This window comes from Bombus impatiens, unplaced genomic scaffold, assembly GCF_000188095.3.
Source record: "Bombus impatiens unplaced genomic scaffold, BIMP_2.2 scf_0246, whole genome shotgun sequence".
Taxonomy (NCBI): Eukaryota; Metazoa; Arthropoda; class Insecta; order Hymenoptera; family Apidae; genus Bombus; species Bombus impatiens.
In genome coordinates, this window is record NT_176665.1 from 33,238 (window position 1) to 51,756 (window position 18,519).

The window sequence follows — 18,519 nt, forward strand, 5'->3', positions numbered from 1 at the left end:
GGGGGGGGGGGGGCAGCGCGCTTCGCCAACGCCACACGGAGTCTCAGGCGATCACCCATCCAAGTACTATCCGTGCCCAGAAATGGGAAAATCTAACCAGCGTCGTCGAATTAATCAACTCCGCCGTCTTTCCACGACTGATTTCACATGACCAGCGTATCGAAATATAGCACTCACAAATGATATTTAGATCCGGGATCAATTTGTTAAGGAAATGCGAGTTTTCCCGCACGCGGGGAATGATCCATCGGAGGAACTTGAAGCTAAACGACACAAACTATTGGCCCACCACGTGAGGTGCTATTACTGCGGTAAACACGGGCATAAACTCGTGGAGTGCACGAGGAGGATGCGTAGCCAACAGCGGAAGGGTACACAACGCCAGGAAGGGAGCCGACCAGCCACATCGTCCCAGGTGGTTTGCTTCCAGTGTCATGCGGAGGGCCATATCGCACCTGATTGTCCGCTACGACAAGACAGAAAACCCGGCCTCAAGAACAAACGTCCAGTCTACTCCAGCGTGGTGGAGTCTCCAGCTGGTAGTTTGTCATCTGGATACACCCGAGGACGCGTGATTGTCAGGATGGCCGTGTCGGAGATGAAAGCACAGCGGGACTTTCCGTCTGGAATGTTGGGAAAAACCCAATACCCTAGTCCAGACTTTTACTATAGCTACAATAAAGAATAAAAAATAAGAAATAGTTTTAATGTTCCAATCTGGCTTTATGACGATGGGTTCGGGCTCGAGGTGACATAGCGGGTCACTAGACGTAGCCACGGTCACGGAAGGGACATGTACCTTCTTTCTTTTTGCTTGGAGTTCTTGCAGATAAGTTACTTGTACGTGGAGTCATGCGTCACAGGTTAACGAACCTGAAGCCATTGTCACTAGCTTCGCGAGTGGCTAATCGCCGTGATTAACTGTCAAGATCGTAACAACCCCATTATTGCAATAAATTACACCTGTGTTGTACCGCATCAATGGCTAATTCCCGCGAAGATACATCTGACGCCCACAACCTTACTCCCAGTGGTAATCCGACATATATAATATATATATATATATACATATGTAAAACATTCAATACATTTAATACATTTTGACCATTATAGCAGAATCAGTACGTTTTTACCTGATATGTCGAAACAACGAAAATCTTTAGCTGATCCTTATTAACGATATTTTGATCCATATTTAATGTTTACGTTTCTCAATCTGAATTTTTCACATTAATTCATTTTGCTTTGTTCAATTTTCCTCGTGTTGTTAGTACAATAAAACATTTACGCTTATAAAAATCACAACTTCTTTTCTCTTCTATACTTGCCTTGCTTTCAATTCCTTTAGTAATGCCAATTTAAAAATAATTCCAACTTTTATATTTTACCCTAAAATATCTGTTAAATGGTATATTATCCTTCAGAACTTTTGTTAACGCAATACAAAATGACTATACTAACAGAACTTTTACAACAGAATTAAAATGTCAAGGTATAAAGTTAACGTAGAGCAGAAAAAAATTATTGAAAAGTTGAAAGTCAGAGAACAACTTTTATCTAGAAAAGTTAACTGCTTCATTCAAATCCCTGCTAGGAACACATATTTTAATCACTCTCAGATCCAGATAATGAACAGATGCTCTTAACTCAGATAACACCGTAGGATCAATTTTCATCCATTGATCTTCTATTGTTGCTTTTTTATTTACAGATACCAATAAATTTTGGCTATTGTTTATATCGATATCTATTAGTAGTGTATGGTCACTTGAAATAAAATCAGCGGCGAAAGTTTATTGAAATAGACTGTTTAAATATAGTATCGATGTAAGCCGATGACAATTCCATGCTTTTTTTACGTGACTTTTGCAACAAGCGACGTAATCCGGTAAAAAGCTAGCTTTTAGTCTATCGTACTATCGTTATCGTCTAACTATAGTTATCGTTTGATAAAACATCCTTTTCAAAAATCAGATCTGATAAATTTAAATTCAAAATTTCCATTTGAAATAGGTACATATATTTTACGTAATCGAATGGTGCTCATGAAACGTCATTTTTTCAAATCAAACTTTAACTGCACGTAAATGCTGTGGAAGTCAATTTCCAATTCATTCGAGGTACTTTCTCAGTATTATTCAGTTTCGTTATTACAGGTTTGTAAGGATCACCAACTTTAAGATAAAGAATTTCTTACAGTGCAGCTGTTATAATTTTCCCCATTTACAGTTTTTTTGTGTTAAAGACCTGACTGAGTGATATAGAGAAAGTGCCAAAGCTTTCCTATGTACTAGGTTTGTTTCTAGCAACTTTCATGTTCTTCTTTCCATTCCGAACTTCTGTAACAGGATCATACGAACATAGCGACTATCTATGATGACCAATAATGACCTTTTGATGTGTATAAATCTCTCTAACGTTCAATGTACGTCATTTATAACAAATTTCTTCATCCATAATACTGTTGATATTTAACGGTATGAGAAAATTTCATGATCAGTAATATTGCTTGCTAAATTGAAGTTTTAGAGAAACAACGTTCCATTTGCATTATATTGATACCTGCAATAATTTTCAAGCGTCCGAATATTTATGCAAAAGTTTGGAAATGACACTCATATAGTATACGTATCGTACTCTGAGACATTGTCAAAATGCGACATTGTTTCAGATCGAAAAATTCAAAGGATGGAATGAATGCGTGAAAAATTTCGAAGCACGCATAAAAGTCGCGGTTCGTAAATATTCGCAACGCGTCTCGTAAATATTCCATGGAAATTTCGTCGAGACACCTATATACGAGTAACAATGTCTCTCTTGAGATAGGAATCGGTATCCAATTAATAGGCGCGTTATCGAGCGATACCTGCGAGAATAGATCGAAAGTCGTCGTTGCATCGCGAATTTCTCCGGTGAAATTAATCACCTCGCATCGTTCGTCTGACTCTGCACCCTCTTTTGCCATGCCACTGCTTTTTTTCTGTTCTTTGTGTCGTTTCTTTCGACGATGCCTCTCTCAAGTTTCGAACGTCACATGTACAGTACAGTACAGATTTTTATCCACCGATAAGAAAACAAGAAAAACAACGCACATATAATACGCAAAAATATATTATATATAAAATATCGAAAATATTGGGTTGTTTGAAAAATTCCTAGCGCTTTTGACATTTTCACATTTTACATAATAAGTAATTTTATGTTCTACAGTTTGATGTATTTATTGTATTCTATATGTTACATATATTTATCAGATATAAAGAATATTATCTAACAAATAAAATTACGTAATTTTGCAAAATACTGTTTGACAAACAGTTTTTCTAATTGGACGTCAGAAATGTGTCAATTACAGATATCTTTCTGTAGCAATTTTTCTGAGTAATAAAAACAGTGTCATTTTCAGCAAGGAAGAAATATGTTATTTCCATGAAAAATAGGCGAAAGTATTCATTGGGAATTTACCCCATTTTATTCATATCTTGACATTTTCAAAATATTTTTTACATCACAAAAAAGATCATAAAGCTACCCAGAAAAATAGCAAAATATTATCGAAATTCTGTAATGAAAGCACAATATCTTTAAAATTTTCTTAAATTTCGTTATAAACTTTCCAAACAGCCTAATAAAATACTTCTTATGATATTTAATACGTGAAACAGTTCTCTGCCTATAGTTTCGTTTCCTTAATTATATTCATAAAAATATGAATTTTGTGTAAATATCAACAGCCTGTACATGATCATTTCCGCCTCTTTTTTTTTTTATATGGTTTGCTTTGATGTTTACTCGATTTTTCTCTCTTCTCTTTCTCTTTCTACCTTTTTCAGAAGCGTTTTTTTACTCGTCGATGTCATATCAAGCCTTGACATTATTAATTAATGTAGGACCTAGGGGACGACTTCCAATGAACTTCGAGTGGCAACGCCGCCGTCGCGACGGATTCACGTTTCTTCGTTAGGTACGAAGCGTGTATAGTAATTAATGACATGTTTCGCCGACTCATCGCGTTCTTTTTATTCGTTTTCTCTGCGACCTTTTCCTACCGTCGAGTGTATATAGAAAATATGAGCCGTTTCGTTAAGCTCTGTACATGCATTCGTTTCCATAGATTTTCAAATGTTTTATGCTTTTTCAAATTTAAAAGTGTCGTAGACATTGAGGGAAATCCTTCAATGCTATTTGGAAATATCGATTTTCTCACTTAATTTATGCGTTTTTCTTTCTTAATGAGAAAAGTTGCTGATATCTTCAAACCTTTATATTTCTATCTTGGTCCGATTAGCAATCAAATAAGGTTCGTAATGTTTTAAGAAAATGTTTAACATCAAATTGAAACGGGAAATCGTGCGTGTTAGTAAAACCTATTTTTTACATGTTTCTCAATCTTGATATGTTCGTTAACGTTAGAAAAATGCGATTGAGTAAAAAATGGTTGAGAAAGTTCAGTTGCATTGATTATATAATTATTATAAAGTATTGATTATTGGAATTTACAGCGGCCATAAAATGTATTGGCACGTCATTGTATTTATTATAACGTTTGATATACTGATTAATTAAACCCAAGTATATTAAATATCATTTAGCAATACTTTCATACGAGTACATTTGTTTCATATTATGAAAATGAAATGTATAACTACTGTAGCCATTGTAATGTGTATCGTATGCTTTTCAAATTATGTTTAAGTATATTAAAACAGAAAATAATTTATTTCCAATTTTTTTTATTTATTCTTGCGTAAAAGAAATTACTTATTTAGATGCCTGTATCTATAATTCATTTTATTGGAATTGTACGAAGCAGATTTGCAGGATCGAGGTTAATTAATAATACATTACGAATAAGCTTCTAGCAGATGTAAAACAAGACCTTGTTAAATCTTAACAAGCACATTCGAATGAGATCTTCAACGAAGCACTAAAACACGTATATATATCTTAGCAATGTGGATATATTGTTATATTCCTTAAAATGAAGAAAAATTCTATTCCCAATTAAAATACGGACCGAAAAAGCTAAAATTTCATAGGTAGTCTAGTTTTTATTTGTTATATATTTAATTAATCGCACCATACATTTCATTAATTTTGAAAGAAAAGGAAGAAATATATAATGAACAACAACGCGTAAAATTTTGTCTGGAAAGAGAGACAATTATTACATTTTTGGAATATAAATTAAACTGAAATCATAAAAGTTATACAAGTTTTATTATATATCGGGTTTAAGATTTTATCCATTAATTCCTTCTGCCTCTTATCTAATTAATTTCTTTCAGTCCCTTTCATGAACATTACATTTCGTATACTGTAATAATCTTTTCATTATGCTGCAATCGTACTAATTCTGAACTAAACTTTTAATAATTACAAAACGAATGATGTCAAAATTTCATGCTTTGAGAATTTATGTTATTTCATTTCATTAATTTTTATATATACACATATTTCAATATTGAACAAATTTTTGTATAAAAATTTATGAACAAATTTATCAGAATGTATTGTACAATCTACAGTTACCAACTTTTTTTTCTGAAACTGTTTATCATGCGAAAAAAATAGTAGAATATAACAGATGCGTCGTGTCTGAATCTACAACTTTTTGCTATAATCAATAGCAAGAGGATAATCAGATTAGAAGATAATCGAATACAATCGTGTATGTATCGATTATATAATTATTTAAGTATTAATTTTAATATTTAAGAACCCAAGGGCACCATTTTCTCGAGTTCAATCGAGTTCAAATGTTACGCAGATTAATTTTGTATTAGTTGAAACTATTCGGGGAAGGAGGTGGCAGGAAACAAACCTTAAAAAAGATTGTTAGGTGTAAATAAGAGAATATTAGATTTTATTCGGTAAAATATTAAAAGAATGTGTATCATTCTAAAGTATTTATAAAACTCTTGTTCGTAATTTATTAGTTTTTATAAATATGAAATTCTCCTTTTTCTTTACGGTTTTGTCATAACGAATATACACCAAAATCTTTCCTCCTTTTGTTGTCCATTATTAATGTTAATGAAAATGAACTATTACATTTCGTTAATCAGACGCAGCTTGTAGTTACTGTTACCTAATCTTTACCGATCACTTGAAAAATTAGTCGCAGTATCGCCTTTTACATAAAATCAGCGGAGTGTGTTTACACTTTTGCTTGTCACTGTATATATATGTAAATTCTATAGACTTTAGAAGACCAACCGACGGTTTGACTTTTCTTGCCTTTACTGGGAGTCGGCCGAACGATATAAATAGAGAAGGACAAGTACTTAGGAGGGAGAATAAAACAGGATTTCGAGAAGCGAAGATGGAGAACAAAGAAAAAGAAAAGCACGTTAAGAGTTAGAAGGAGAAAGAGAAGAGGGATTAGAAGCGGAGATTTTAGGAGATACGGAAGAAGACTTTAGAAAATCGATTCTTGAGTTTTCTCGAATCGACTGCCTGATTTCCAAAAATATTACAACATTACATATGTATGTATATCTAAAACCTTGTTTGCATTAGGAAATTTTTGGAAGAACGATTGAGTCGATGAACCTTAATTAGGTTATTCGAATTTGCACATGTAAATACAGTTTCAATGAAGTTGGAATAGCTTTTAGTCGTTCAATCAAAAATAGCCTTAAATGGCGCGGTGGGGCGCGACATTTTGTGACAAATGACTATAGTCGCGCATAGTGCATACATATATGAATAACATTTCATAGAGAGCCGCTATAGTCGTCCGTCGTAACGAAAGGATTAGGTCGAATAGTACAACAAATTGAATACATTCGATACATTTTGACCTTATATATCGAAACAATAATAATCCTTATTTAACGATATTTTGACGCATTTTTAATGTTTGCATTACCCAATCTAATTTTTTCACATCAATTGCAGGCTGTCTTTCCTCCTAATCTAGCTTCTACAAAATATTACAAACAACTTTTACCACATTGCGTCAAAATCTAAAGTTTCCTGAAAAAGAACAGACCGGAATTTGACGTTGATTTATGTTTTGCTTTAGTGCATAAATATATCTCTTTGTAATAAAAAAAAAACTGACAAAATATCGATCACGTTGCGTTCACTTAACTTCAAGTTTTAAATCGAAATCTAATAAACATTTAACAGCATTTTTTGTCACTAAATTTTGAACAATTTTACACGTTTCTGAAATCAATTATTTCATATAGAACGACGTAGCAGTATCAAAATTTTAATTACTATAACTTCTTCAACATCCCCGTAAAAAAGCTGCAACTGAAAAAGACATATCTGCCTCTAACAACGTATATTCGTACTAACTACCTTATCCAACTGTCGCGGCGTCGTGTCGCACAAGGATAACATGGCATACAATCATACGAGACTGAACGTATGAATTTTCTCTTTCCGTTCCAGATACCATCGTACGACCCGAACTCTCATTGTCTGTGCGTCGCCGGTGAAGTATATTGTTGGTGGCAGAATTACAATCCGAACACCGATCCTTCCGCCGGCCCCTCGTTCCTCCCATCGACGACGATAGAAAGTAATTACACGCCGTCGCTGGAGGGAAGCACGGATGCCGTCGACAGTTTGGAAGCTTCCGGTGATCCGGCGGAGGAGCCTTCTGTCGAGCAACAGGGATACGCGGAGATTAACGCGACCTACTCGACTACCTCGCAGCCAGTACCAACTACGTGTCTCGTGATGGGTAATAGATCAGTCGTAGTTTGTTTCAACTCGGTTCTTTACACAGCCGCAAACTATCGACTAGATATTCGAAGCAAATAGAATTACAGTGTAATTAGTTTCGCATCGTATGGACGGTTTTTCACGAGGAAGTACAACGAATACAGAAAATATTAGCACGCCATTGTATTTAGTGTAGCATTTACAAACGAGTTAAGTTTAAATTTCGTATCATTCAATGGCACCTTCAATACGACTACAAAAATTTGATACCATGAAAGTGAAATATAAACATTAATGAAAAAAGGAGAAATAACGATTCGTTGGAAAATAGGGATACGCATAAATACTTTTTTGTAGTCACCGTAGGTAAGAGAATAATTATTTGTTTTGATTTGTATTATTTGTTTCGTAGAAAAGTTGCGCAGATGTATAAATATTCCGGATTCAAGGAAGTGAGAGAAAGAAAGCAGAGGATTAGACGATACTTGTATGGAAGCATTAAACCGTATATGTATAACGCCTAATTTTTCTAGTCCGCACGAAACAAATTGTGTACTCAAAATTGTATTTATCGGGTATCTTCATAGTTAACAAAAAATTACAAGAATTCAAAAGTTCAAACATTATATTGAAGCTAACGGTACAAAAATGTTGTTTCTTTTTTGTATAGAATGTACCTTATTGCCCCTGTTACTAACAACGATAATACTGAAAATCATCGAGTTCTTCAAATCCGCAGCCAATTATCGTAGAACTAATCCACGTCTTATACAGGGTGGTTGGTAACTGGTAGTACAAGCGGAAATGGGGTGATTCTACGCGAAAAAGAAGTCGAAAATATAGAGTAAAAATTTTTCGTTTGAGGCTTTGTTTTCGAGAAAATCAACTTTGAACTTTCGCTCGGTACGCGTTATAGCGGATCTCACTGTAGATCGTTGTCTCGATGGAAAAATTAAAAAAAATTTTTTATTCTATATTTTCGACTTCTTTTTTCTCGTAGAATCACCCCCTTACCGCCTTTTTCGACTTCTTTTTTCGCGTAGAATCACCCCCTTACCGCTTGTACCGCTAGTTACCAACCACCCTGTATAATAATAAAGAGATTAAATTGGTATCAATATGCTAGACCAGAGATTGTGGTCCGCGGACCTCCAGGAGGCCACGAAGTCCTTACACGGACGATTTATATTATCGCATTATTCGAATAAAAAGTATTTATTATTTATTGCATGTATAGGGTGTATAGAAGGTAGATCCAAAAACCACTGTAGCATGATTCCACATCGTGGATCCGTGGAAATTTGGAAATTTGGAAATTTGGATCGGTACAAAATTGACCTTGAGCATGACTTTTACAGTCAAAATTTTTTTACTGCAATGTATTTTGCTCATCACTAGGAACAACAGTCTCAAAGGAACCATGGATATTAAATAACCCCTTCTTCAAGAAAAAGATGTTTATTTATGCGGTCTCGACCTGCATTTAAACATCGCGATATTAATTCTTGATCACCGAATCGTTAACACAGTCGCTGAAAATCGCAGTGTCACGGAATGCTTTCTGCACGCAGAGATCTTCCACTATTCTTGTATCCCGATATATTTAACGAGCTAATCTGTGATGTCCTGCTGCTTCGTAAATAGCACGCCATTTCCTCATTAAATACGAATATAGATGTAAATATATTGTGAATGAAACCAGTTTAAGAATTATTAAAACTTTAACACTTTTTCTGGAAGATGAGATCGTTTGGTTAGCGTAGTTCCTTTGAGACTTTCGTTCCTCGTAACGAGCGAAATACGTTGAAATAAAAAATATTTAGCATCGAAAATCATAGTCAAGATCAACTTTGCACAACTTCTTTTTACAAATCTTCGCTTATCCAGGTGTGTAGAGTCATGCCACGGTGTACAATGTACAAAAGTTATACAATAATAAAAGATTTACACTGTGTATAGTTCTCGCTTAACAGTTTGAATGGTCCTTCGGCTTTACATCTTTCTCTTATCTTCTCTCAGCCTCTCTCACATTCTCACCCTCTTACGCTTATCTACGCTTTCACTCACATCCTTACTCTCCGCCTATAGATTATTGCAATACATACATATATTTCTACATTTACATATCACATAACACATATCGTTCTCCTTATACTCTTCTAATACTCTCTTGAACCATTGCATAATAAACAATAAGAATCGAGAATTGAAAGCGTAGAGTCGTCTGGTATTTTCAAGCAACTTGTAGGTAGGCCAAGAGAAAAATCCAAGAGAAATGTAAAATACTGTGTCCGGACGGACACGATATTCTGATTACAGGAAGGGAATACCGTGAGGGCGAGGTACTTCCGCATTCGACCGGAAACTGCATTGAATGCAGCTGCGGATCCGAGGGCCGTGTCGAGTGTTCGCCACGGGACTGCGTGGCCCTTCGACCCGAGATACCAGTTGCACCAGATATACCGGACGCACCAGATGGCGATTTCGAAGTTTTCAATCTTGCCAGGGATCGGGGAATCGACGAGAGCTTCTAAAAAATCCGATAATAACGATTGTCGCCTGCTCCATGAGATCTTCGAACGCGTGACTCGTGAGAGACTCGACTTTCGTGTAATCGCGGTCTTCGACGAGTTTCGCCTTTACCTATTAAGCTTTTCTTTTCTATTCGGAATTTGTTGATCGATATGAATTATACGTGAAAGTCAAACAATGTTAATCATTACGTTAACGTTAAAATGAATTATTTAAATTTGTGTGGTTTTTCTGATTTTGAAAATGGCGAATGAAGAGTTAGTATTGTATACATACGTGAATCATAGTTTAATTTTCGTAAAAGTGGGTCAGGATTCTAAGAGAAATAATGAATTCCTTAAATAAGTAATCATCTTATCTGTAATATTATCTTTTTATAGTATCGAAACTATAGTGGATTAATCACGCTTAAAAAGTAAAATTATAACTGTCGTATTCTTATTTCTCGCAAAGCTTGTTTCGTTCAAATGGCAAAGCATGCTCCAAACTTTCGAGCAGGAGTATACGAATGTGTTTTGTAGCATGTAAAATTTATTGATGATTTATGAATAATTTGTAACGATACGATTGCAACAATTGGGAATATAGCGAAAAATAAGATTGGTTATTTTGTACTATGATTCATACTAATTCCATTTGAGAATTAATTTAAAATAGATAAAACCTTAAATATTAGATTTTATTAAAAATTTATTCTACTAGAAATATAACGATACATTAATGATAGGAAGTATTAAAAGCGATACTAGTAGTTATTTATGTTATTTATAATATAATTTAGTAGTAATAATTGTAGAAATAATTTTTTTATAAACTTTGAGGAACATATTGGTATACATGTTAACCGTAAATAATTAATGTATTGTAGAGTGAAAATTGAATGCAATTTCTCGCACGATTATTTTCGTATCGATCAACAATATGTTGATACATATCTGTACGATCATTGCGTTTCAAATACCAGTTTACGCAATCCTCCAGTTTAACGATCCTCCAACCGTATGGAATGATTTTCTTATTAAAAATATTTATCTATGGGTCGAGATCCAGGTTTTTAACAAACGGAAAGAATTATCAAAGTATTTTTTACGCATCTCACAACATATTAAAAGTCACATGATTTTAACGAGAAAAATATTCTCGACCGGGAAGTGATTACACGGTTGAAGGATCTGTAAGTACTAATTAGTTTAATTTATATATCTTCTTATCCGTGTTCTCTCAAGCCTTAAGCTTTTCTCCTTTTGTTTGAAACGCGATTCCGGTTGAAAGAGTTCTACGAAAGAGAAAAAGAAAACTCTGAAAAATCGATTACCGATAATGAAACAAAAGGAACCTTAACTACTTTCTTTTCACATACCTGAATAATTAAACGAGACAGGAATTAGATATATATAATTATGTATGAGAAAAGTAAAGAATACTTAACTTCAAAGAAAAATATATTATTGCAAATTACAACGATGATTAAAGAGAGAGCAAGGTTCAATTTCAACGTCGTCGAGTTATCGTCGTAATGATCAGTAGCTTGAATCGACCCAGGCCAAGCCAAATAATATATTTATGTTCAATTTAGTGATTTAATGAGATCGATAGACAGCTTTAAGCCAGGACGTTATTCCAACATTTACGAGCCAACTGTAATTTATTACCCCCAGGACTTCTAAACGTTTCACTAGCGTGGGCCTAATTTATCAAACGGTGGATCTTAGAAACGATCCATCTAGATACCAATTAATTACGAACAAATTTTATCTAATCGTAGTGCGTTTGCAAATTGCATTTCTTTATCAGGATTAATATTGTTACCATTTTTACCATCCACTACAACTTACTATTACCTAAGAAACGTTAACGAATCTTGAGAAAATGTTCCTCACGCAAGAACCTCCAGCGCCACGAAAGTACCAAACGATAGATTAATAGCGATTAAGTACTCGTTCCTTAAGAGAACTCACATTCCTGATACTTCCTTTTTATTTCTAACATTTGAATTCTTCGAATAACTTAAACTAGTCCCAGAAGAAAAACTCCGTTTTGAACAAAATGCTCCGTTTATTCATCTTGCGTTTCATAATCCTCTTTCATCGATGGAAAAAGTGGAGATTTGCGCACCAGGATAGATCCTCGAGCGGTACAATTTTTCTATAAGACGACCTACCGACGATCTATCCTCATACCGACGAATCGTCGCCACGATCGTCACTAAGTATCGTGATTAAGTGAGAACTCTCGGCCAATTTGGCCACACATTTTCTATGTAGACACCCGTAGATGTTAGAACGCAAGTTTGAACGATAGGTCCCGCGCGCTTCAGTTCTCTGAATGAGGGATCGTTGTAGTTCTCTCGTCTGTTGTACGGTATTTTGTACGCGTTACGAGAATGGAAGCGATTACTTCCCACCATGTTAACGATAAACAAAACTATATAATTCTGTAGACGTCGGCCTACAACGTACGAATTAATAAGTCGGGTATGAGAAAACCGGCCTGTTCGGTCTCGGAATCGAGTACCCGTTTTAAGAGAAGAAGCGTTACAGAGCTTGGATAGTTCTGGATCTTTGTCATAAGATCGTAAATGATACTCGTGTCATTCATATCTTTCGTCATATTCTAGTCGAGACGTAGCCATATCCTGTTCACGGTCGGTACGTTCGGCCTTGTAGCTTGGATCGTAGGGACGGCAATGCCTTGCTACTCCTACTACGAAGAAAGCACGACCTGTACGAGACGTTGAGAAAGCTTATTGAACAAACTCGATTGGCTTGTGGCTCGCAAGCCGGCAATCTGGTGAAACGATCTTTGCACGAGCTGATCTATCTAGCCTCTACTGTGTATAAAATATTGTTCCAGTTGTGCTTTTTGCTTCTGTTTCGGTGATATTGGAAATTGGATATCGGCGAGAAATCACGTTCCGTGTTTGTTTAGCAAGGTGAACAATTTCAAATCGCTAATAAAAATCTGAAATCGAAGAACTTATTAAAGATCTCGATAATACTTGATTGTAAAATTTGGTTTTTTGCTTGTTTTATCGTAGATCTGAATTAATGAAAAAGACATTCTTTTTTATTGAATAAACTTGAATTATTTTAGAGATTTCTTGAAATTCTAAATTTAAATTCGTTACTCATTTATGTTTACAACCTATAAGAATATTCTATTAAACAAGCGAATATTTTTTGTTTTACAAAAATATTTTATACATTTCACACAGTTCTACTGCAAAACGAATAACGACTTTTAATTTAATTAAGAAATAATTTTCTATCAATTTACTGGCAGAAATAATCATAAATATATATAAATAATCGTAACAGTCGAAATTAAAAAATTATTAATATTATTTAATTTTATACGTATTCGAAACATATGCTCAATTAATATTAAATTTTAATTCATGGGGCAAAAATGCAAAGTTCGTTTCAATCAGATCGAACATCTCGTACATTTGCATCATATCATGAATGAATAAACTATCAGCGAGAAAATACCAGAGTTTTAAGACGAATCGATTAGCATAGTAAACGATTTAATGTAAGAATTAACTAACGAATGTCTAAATAACAGAAGCATAGAATGGGAGTGAGTTCTCGAGGATAGCTGACATTCCTAATCTCACGTGCAGATTAATCACTTACGATACGTACATTAGTAAAACCACGTTGTAAGGTGAAGAAAGAAGATTTTTCGTAGAACGATGTTTCTGCTACATATGGAGCGATAAAAAAAATATTTAATAAAAATCGGTAGCGTAATTCGCCGGTTGAATTTAGTATTAAATAGCCTCCTAATCTATATATATATACATATATACAAATATGTATTCCTTTTAATGACAGAGACAAAATGGAATTCTGTGTTGTATGGATCAACATGCACAATTAATTGATTTAATACATACATATAAATATTATATATTCATATATATATATATTATATATACATGTACACGTACTTATGCATACACGAGGAACCAAATATCAAGAGATAATTATTGTACGTAACTATGCATATAATATATGTATACATATAAATTATACATATATAGGAGTAGGATACCCAAGCGTTTTCAATTGCTGTGCACCTTTTGTAGATATGAATTCGTCTCTTCGTTTCACAGTACGTTTTCTTCTGTGTAATTCCGGTGTTTCAGTAGTCCAGTCACAATCAAATTACAATAGAGTTATTTTGAGAAAAAAATAATTCCGCATTCTGCTAATATAAATGTAATATTGGGAGATAGATGGACCACCTGTTTCGAATGCTTCTCGTTTATTCTTTTAGAAAGTTGATGGTATGTATACATTTTTGCTGTGATTATATTATACGTGTACGTTATTTTTAATTATATGTAATAGAGATTCAAATTGGAAACTATGGTAAGAAGAATATTGTAGAGCAAAAAAATAAAAGAATATCATGTCATCCAAAAATTATTTGCAACTCGTTGAAAGATGAATTCTCTATAATTAATATGTATATGTATGTACATTAGTCATAAGTTTAATATTATTTCATTTCTATTACAAACTTTAGTAGATTTCTTCCATGTTACTATTATATATTTTACTTGATGAATTGTAAGCAATAATGGTGGCAATCATGTGTACTATATACGTTTGGCAATGAAAGGAATAAAATGAATAGAGGCAAGGAAATAATTATCAGGATAAACATATCATATAATAATATTATCCTAAAACCTAAAACATGATCCATCTATCTTCAAGCACGTTGTCACAGATACGTTTGATTATACAGAGAATCTATCTCAGCGTACAAATAGTTAACGATCTTATGGTAGCACCGATTATCATGCAGAATCAAATAGGAAAAGCAAAGGGTTGTAATTAGACTTTTACGATGACTAGTTAATTGTTCATAGTTAGTCGCATAGTTAGGTAGAGATCCAATGTGATACATACATTCAAAAGGTAACTTTGTCTAAAAGTTTTACTATACATATAGGAAGAAGATACGACATCTTATCGCAAGATTTGCCGTAAACTTCTACGAGCGTTCGTTCAATTAGATGTACCTAAACCATAGAAAATCAAGCAACGTTCCGAACGTTATCGTCGGGTTCGCTTTTTGCAATGATTCGAGTTTATTGTCGTACACATTAATGGCATTTTCTTTGACGAACCAGCGTAATCGCATCATCATAACACGGCCTGTACTGATATTACCTTTAACGATAATCGAAATAGAAAACAGGATGATCTCGAATGTTTTGTGACCACTGTGGAATAACGAATCGAGACTACTATTTTTTAACTGCGCCACTTTTCGAGGGAATCGTGAACAATCTGTGTATTATCGTTCTAGAACAATCTATCCCCTGGAAATTCAAACATGAGATTGCATTAAAGAGAAAACAAAAAAAATGGAAAACGAATGGGAAAAGTAAGTAGGATCATCACGAGATCACGCGGGACCATCATGGCAGTTCGTTTTTCTCGTACGTCTTCCAATCATTCCATAAACCGTTGTGTCTGTCTTGTATCCGTGGGATCGCCTGTCTTCTTAAAAACGGTTGTACGCTAAATAAAGGAAGATCTTACGGTATGTCGATTTTTTTTCGATTTTCACTCTATCCTTATATTATCTATATTATATATGTGTAATATACGTCATGGTTCTCAATCCGTGTAAAGTCAGGGAAATTCTGTGACCCGAGATAATATGGAAATGAAGAATAACAATATTACGTGGAGTTTTCGTTTTTGAGAAAATAAAACTTGAAAGCGTGTCAAGTACATATGTATACGAGATTGATTCTCGACTGGACAGAAGTAAACAATTGGTAGGAGATTATTCAACATGCGAAAATAAATAAAGAATGTAGAACATTTTTTTTGCCTGAAATCTCGTTTTCGAGAAAGTCAAATTTGAAAATTTGTCAAATACACATATACCAGGCTAATCTTTTATTCAATATGTTCAAATCGTATTTTCTCGAAAACGAAAACTTAAATGAAAAAGTGTTATTCTACATTTTCCCACTTTTGGCTTATTTTTGCATAGAATAATTTCCCGTATTACACATCTATTTACCTAAATACACTAGGCAAGTTTCCTGACTCAATAATCCTAAAGATCACCTCCGATGTAACAGTTATTCTATTATTACGTATTATTTTGGTATATAGTAGAATAAGTCGTAGAATCTTTTTGACTTCATTTCTACCGCAAATCTAAGCACACAGTTTATAATATATTTACGTTATTACGATGTTTTAGTTATATATACAGGGTGGTTGGTAACTGGCGGTACAAGCGGAAAGGGGGTGATTCTACGCGAAAAAAGAAGTCGAAAATATAGATTAAAAATTTAAAAAAAAATTTTTTTTTTTTTTTAATTTTTTCCATCGAGACAACGATCTACAGTGAGATCCGTTATAACGTACCGCACGCGTACCGAGCGAAAATTCAAAGTCGATTTTCTCGGAAACAAAGCCTCAAACGAAAAATTTTTATTCTATATTTCCGACTCCTTTTTTCGCGTAGAATCACTCCCTTTCCGCTTGTACCACCAATTACCAACCACCCTGTATATCACGTCAACAGTCAATGGTTTTTCCATTATTAGATTGTTTCGCAGAGCTGTGCTTTTAGATAATTACTTTATAGAATTGAGATAAATCATTTGACATTGTTATATTAATTTATTTTATTAGTACTGTCTCCAGAAAAAATAAAATAAAGAATAAGGTAAGATAAACAAATAAGATAAAAATAAGATAAACAGATTTGTTATATCAAATAAAGCATTACACTAAAATTAGATATTTACGATACGTTCAATTCAAAAATATATATGTCGTATATTATTACAATATCACAAGAATATTCATGAGGCAAATTGTTTAAAGTTAATAACATATTAGTGTCGCGCCTTCTATACACATGACATGTGTCGAGGCATCTCGTAACTCTCAAAAGTCATCGGGCTACTGATATTCATAATCTTAAACTTGGCAATGACAACTGAGTTAAGACGTAACGAATTCTAATAATGATCATGGAAATAAGGATGATCATCGCAGATGAGTCATCTGCAGTAAATGTGAAGGATGAAAGCCACAGTATTTACACTACTTCACTGGTTGAATTCACTTCACCAATTTGAAATATTACAGGCTTAATTAAGGGTTAAAATTTGAAGTAAATTGAACTAAATAATAATATAATTCTAATGTAATATAATAATAAAAAATAAAATAATTAATAACATAAGCAATAACATAATTTTCAAACGTAGATATTATAGAAATAAATTATTATTCGCGAAAATACTGATTTATAACAATAAATGTAATTTTAACAATAACCCTCAATGGATAAAAAATACAAAAAAATTAATTCCTATTTTCAGTTTTTAAATAACGTTGCACAAGCAAACAAATGTTACCAACCATTTCCTACGTTTTTGGATAATTTCAAATTATAAAAGGGAAAAGTCTCTCTAATTGTATAGTTGCATAGATAACATGACCTTTTCCACAAGTTGTAGTTTTCGCACAGTCAATGCAGAAACTGCACGTGGAGCTTTCACACAGCCCGCTGCGTTCAAGCCATCTAACTGCTCGCAGCGAAAATGAAAGAATTTTACAAATCTTTTTGTGTGTTTTATGGGCATTCAACCAATAAGAAAAGAAGTTCGCGCATAATATAAGTCATAAACTGTAGAACAACGCTCGTTGCATTTAGTTTAGCGCAGACCAGTTTTTGAAAATAAAGCCCATCTTGGAACCAATCGATCGTAGAAAAACGTCTTTTTCTTGAAATTACGTGGAATGATTCCAGAAATCGATGAAAGCAAGTTCCACGACGATAGAATGTAAATTGCAAAAGTTACTGCATTTAATAACAAAGTAAAAATAATTATCACTGTATTTTAGCTATGCCTTTGAACGAAAGCATTTTTTTACACTTGCATATCTATACTATAAGTCTTCTACATAGCGTAGAAGCTCGGAGCATAAACTAAGATAAACTCACATATTTTTCTTAGAAATTAAAAATTTTCCGCTTTGTAAATTGATTAATTCATTTTACAGAAACTAACAAACGAATCGATTTGAAATTTGGTTTCCTATTTTGATATGACTGATACCATAAAGCCTCAATATTGTATGACAACTTTAACTAACGTCATAAACGATTTAAGAAAAAAGTCTTTGCACTATTTGCTAATGTACAACGTAAAAATTAAGCTTATCGTTACGTAACGAGTTTCATTTTATAGATAATTTTATTATATACAATTTCCTACTGACACTTTTTCACGTATGATAAATA

General features: G+C 33.7%; 1 protein-coding gene across 1 annotated transcript; it reads left to right on the plus strand.

The window, feature by feature from the left end:
- Positions 1-7,368: 7,368 nt before the first annotated feature.
- Positions 7,369-13,019, plus strand: LOC100747967. The gene is made up of 2 exons (XM_033320124.1): positions 7,369-7,702; positions 10,003-13,019. Exons 1-2 carry the CDS (start codon positions 7,384-7,386, stop codon positions 10,215-10,217), a joined length of 534 nt encoding a protein of 177 aa, XP_033176015.1. The 5' UTR covers positions 7,369-7,383; the 3' UTR covers positions 10,218-13,019.
- The last annotated feature ends 5,500 nt before the right edge of the window (positions 13,020-18,519 follow it).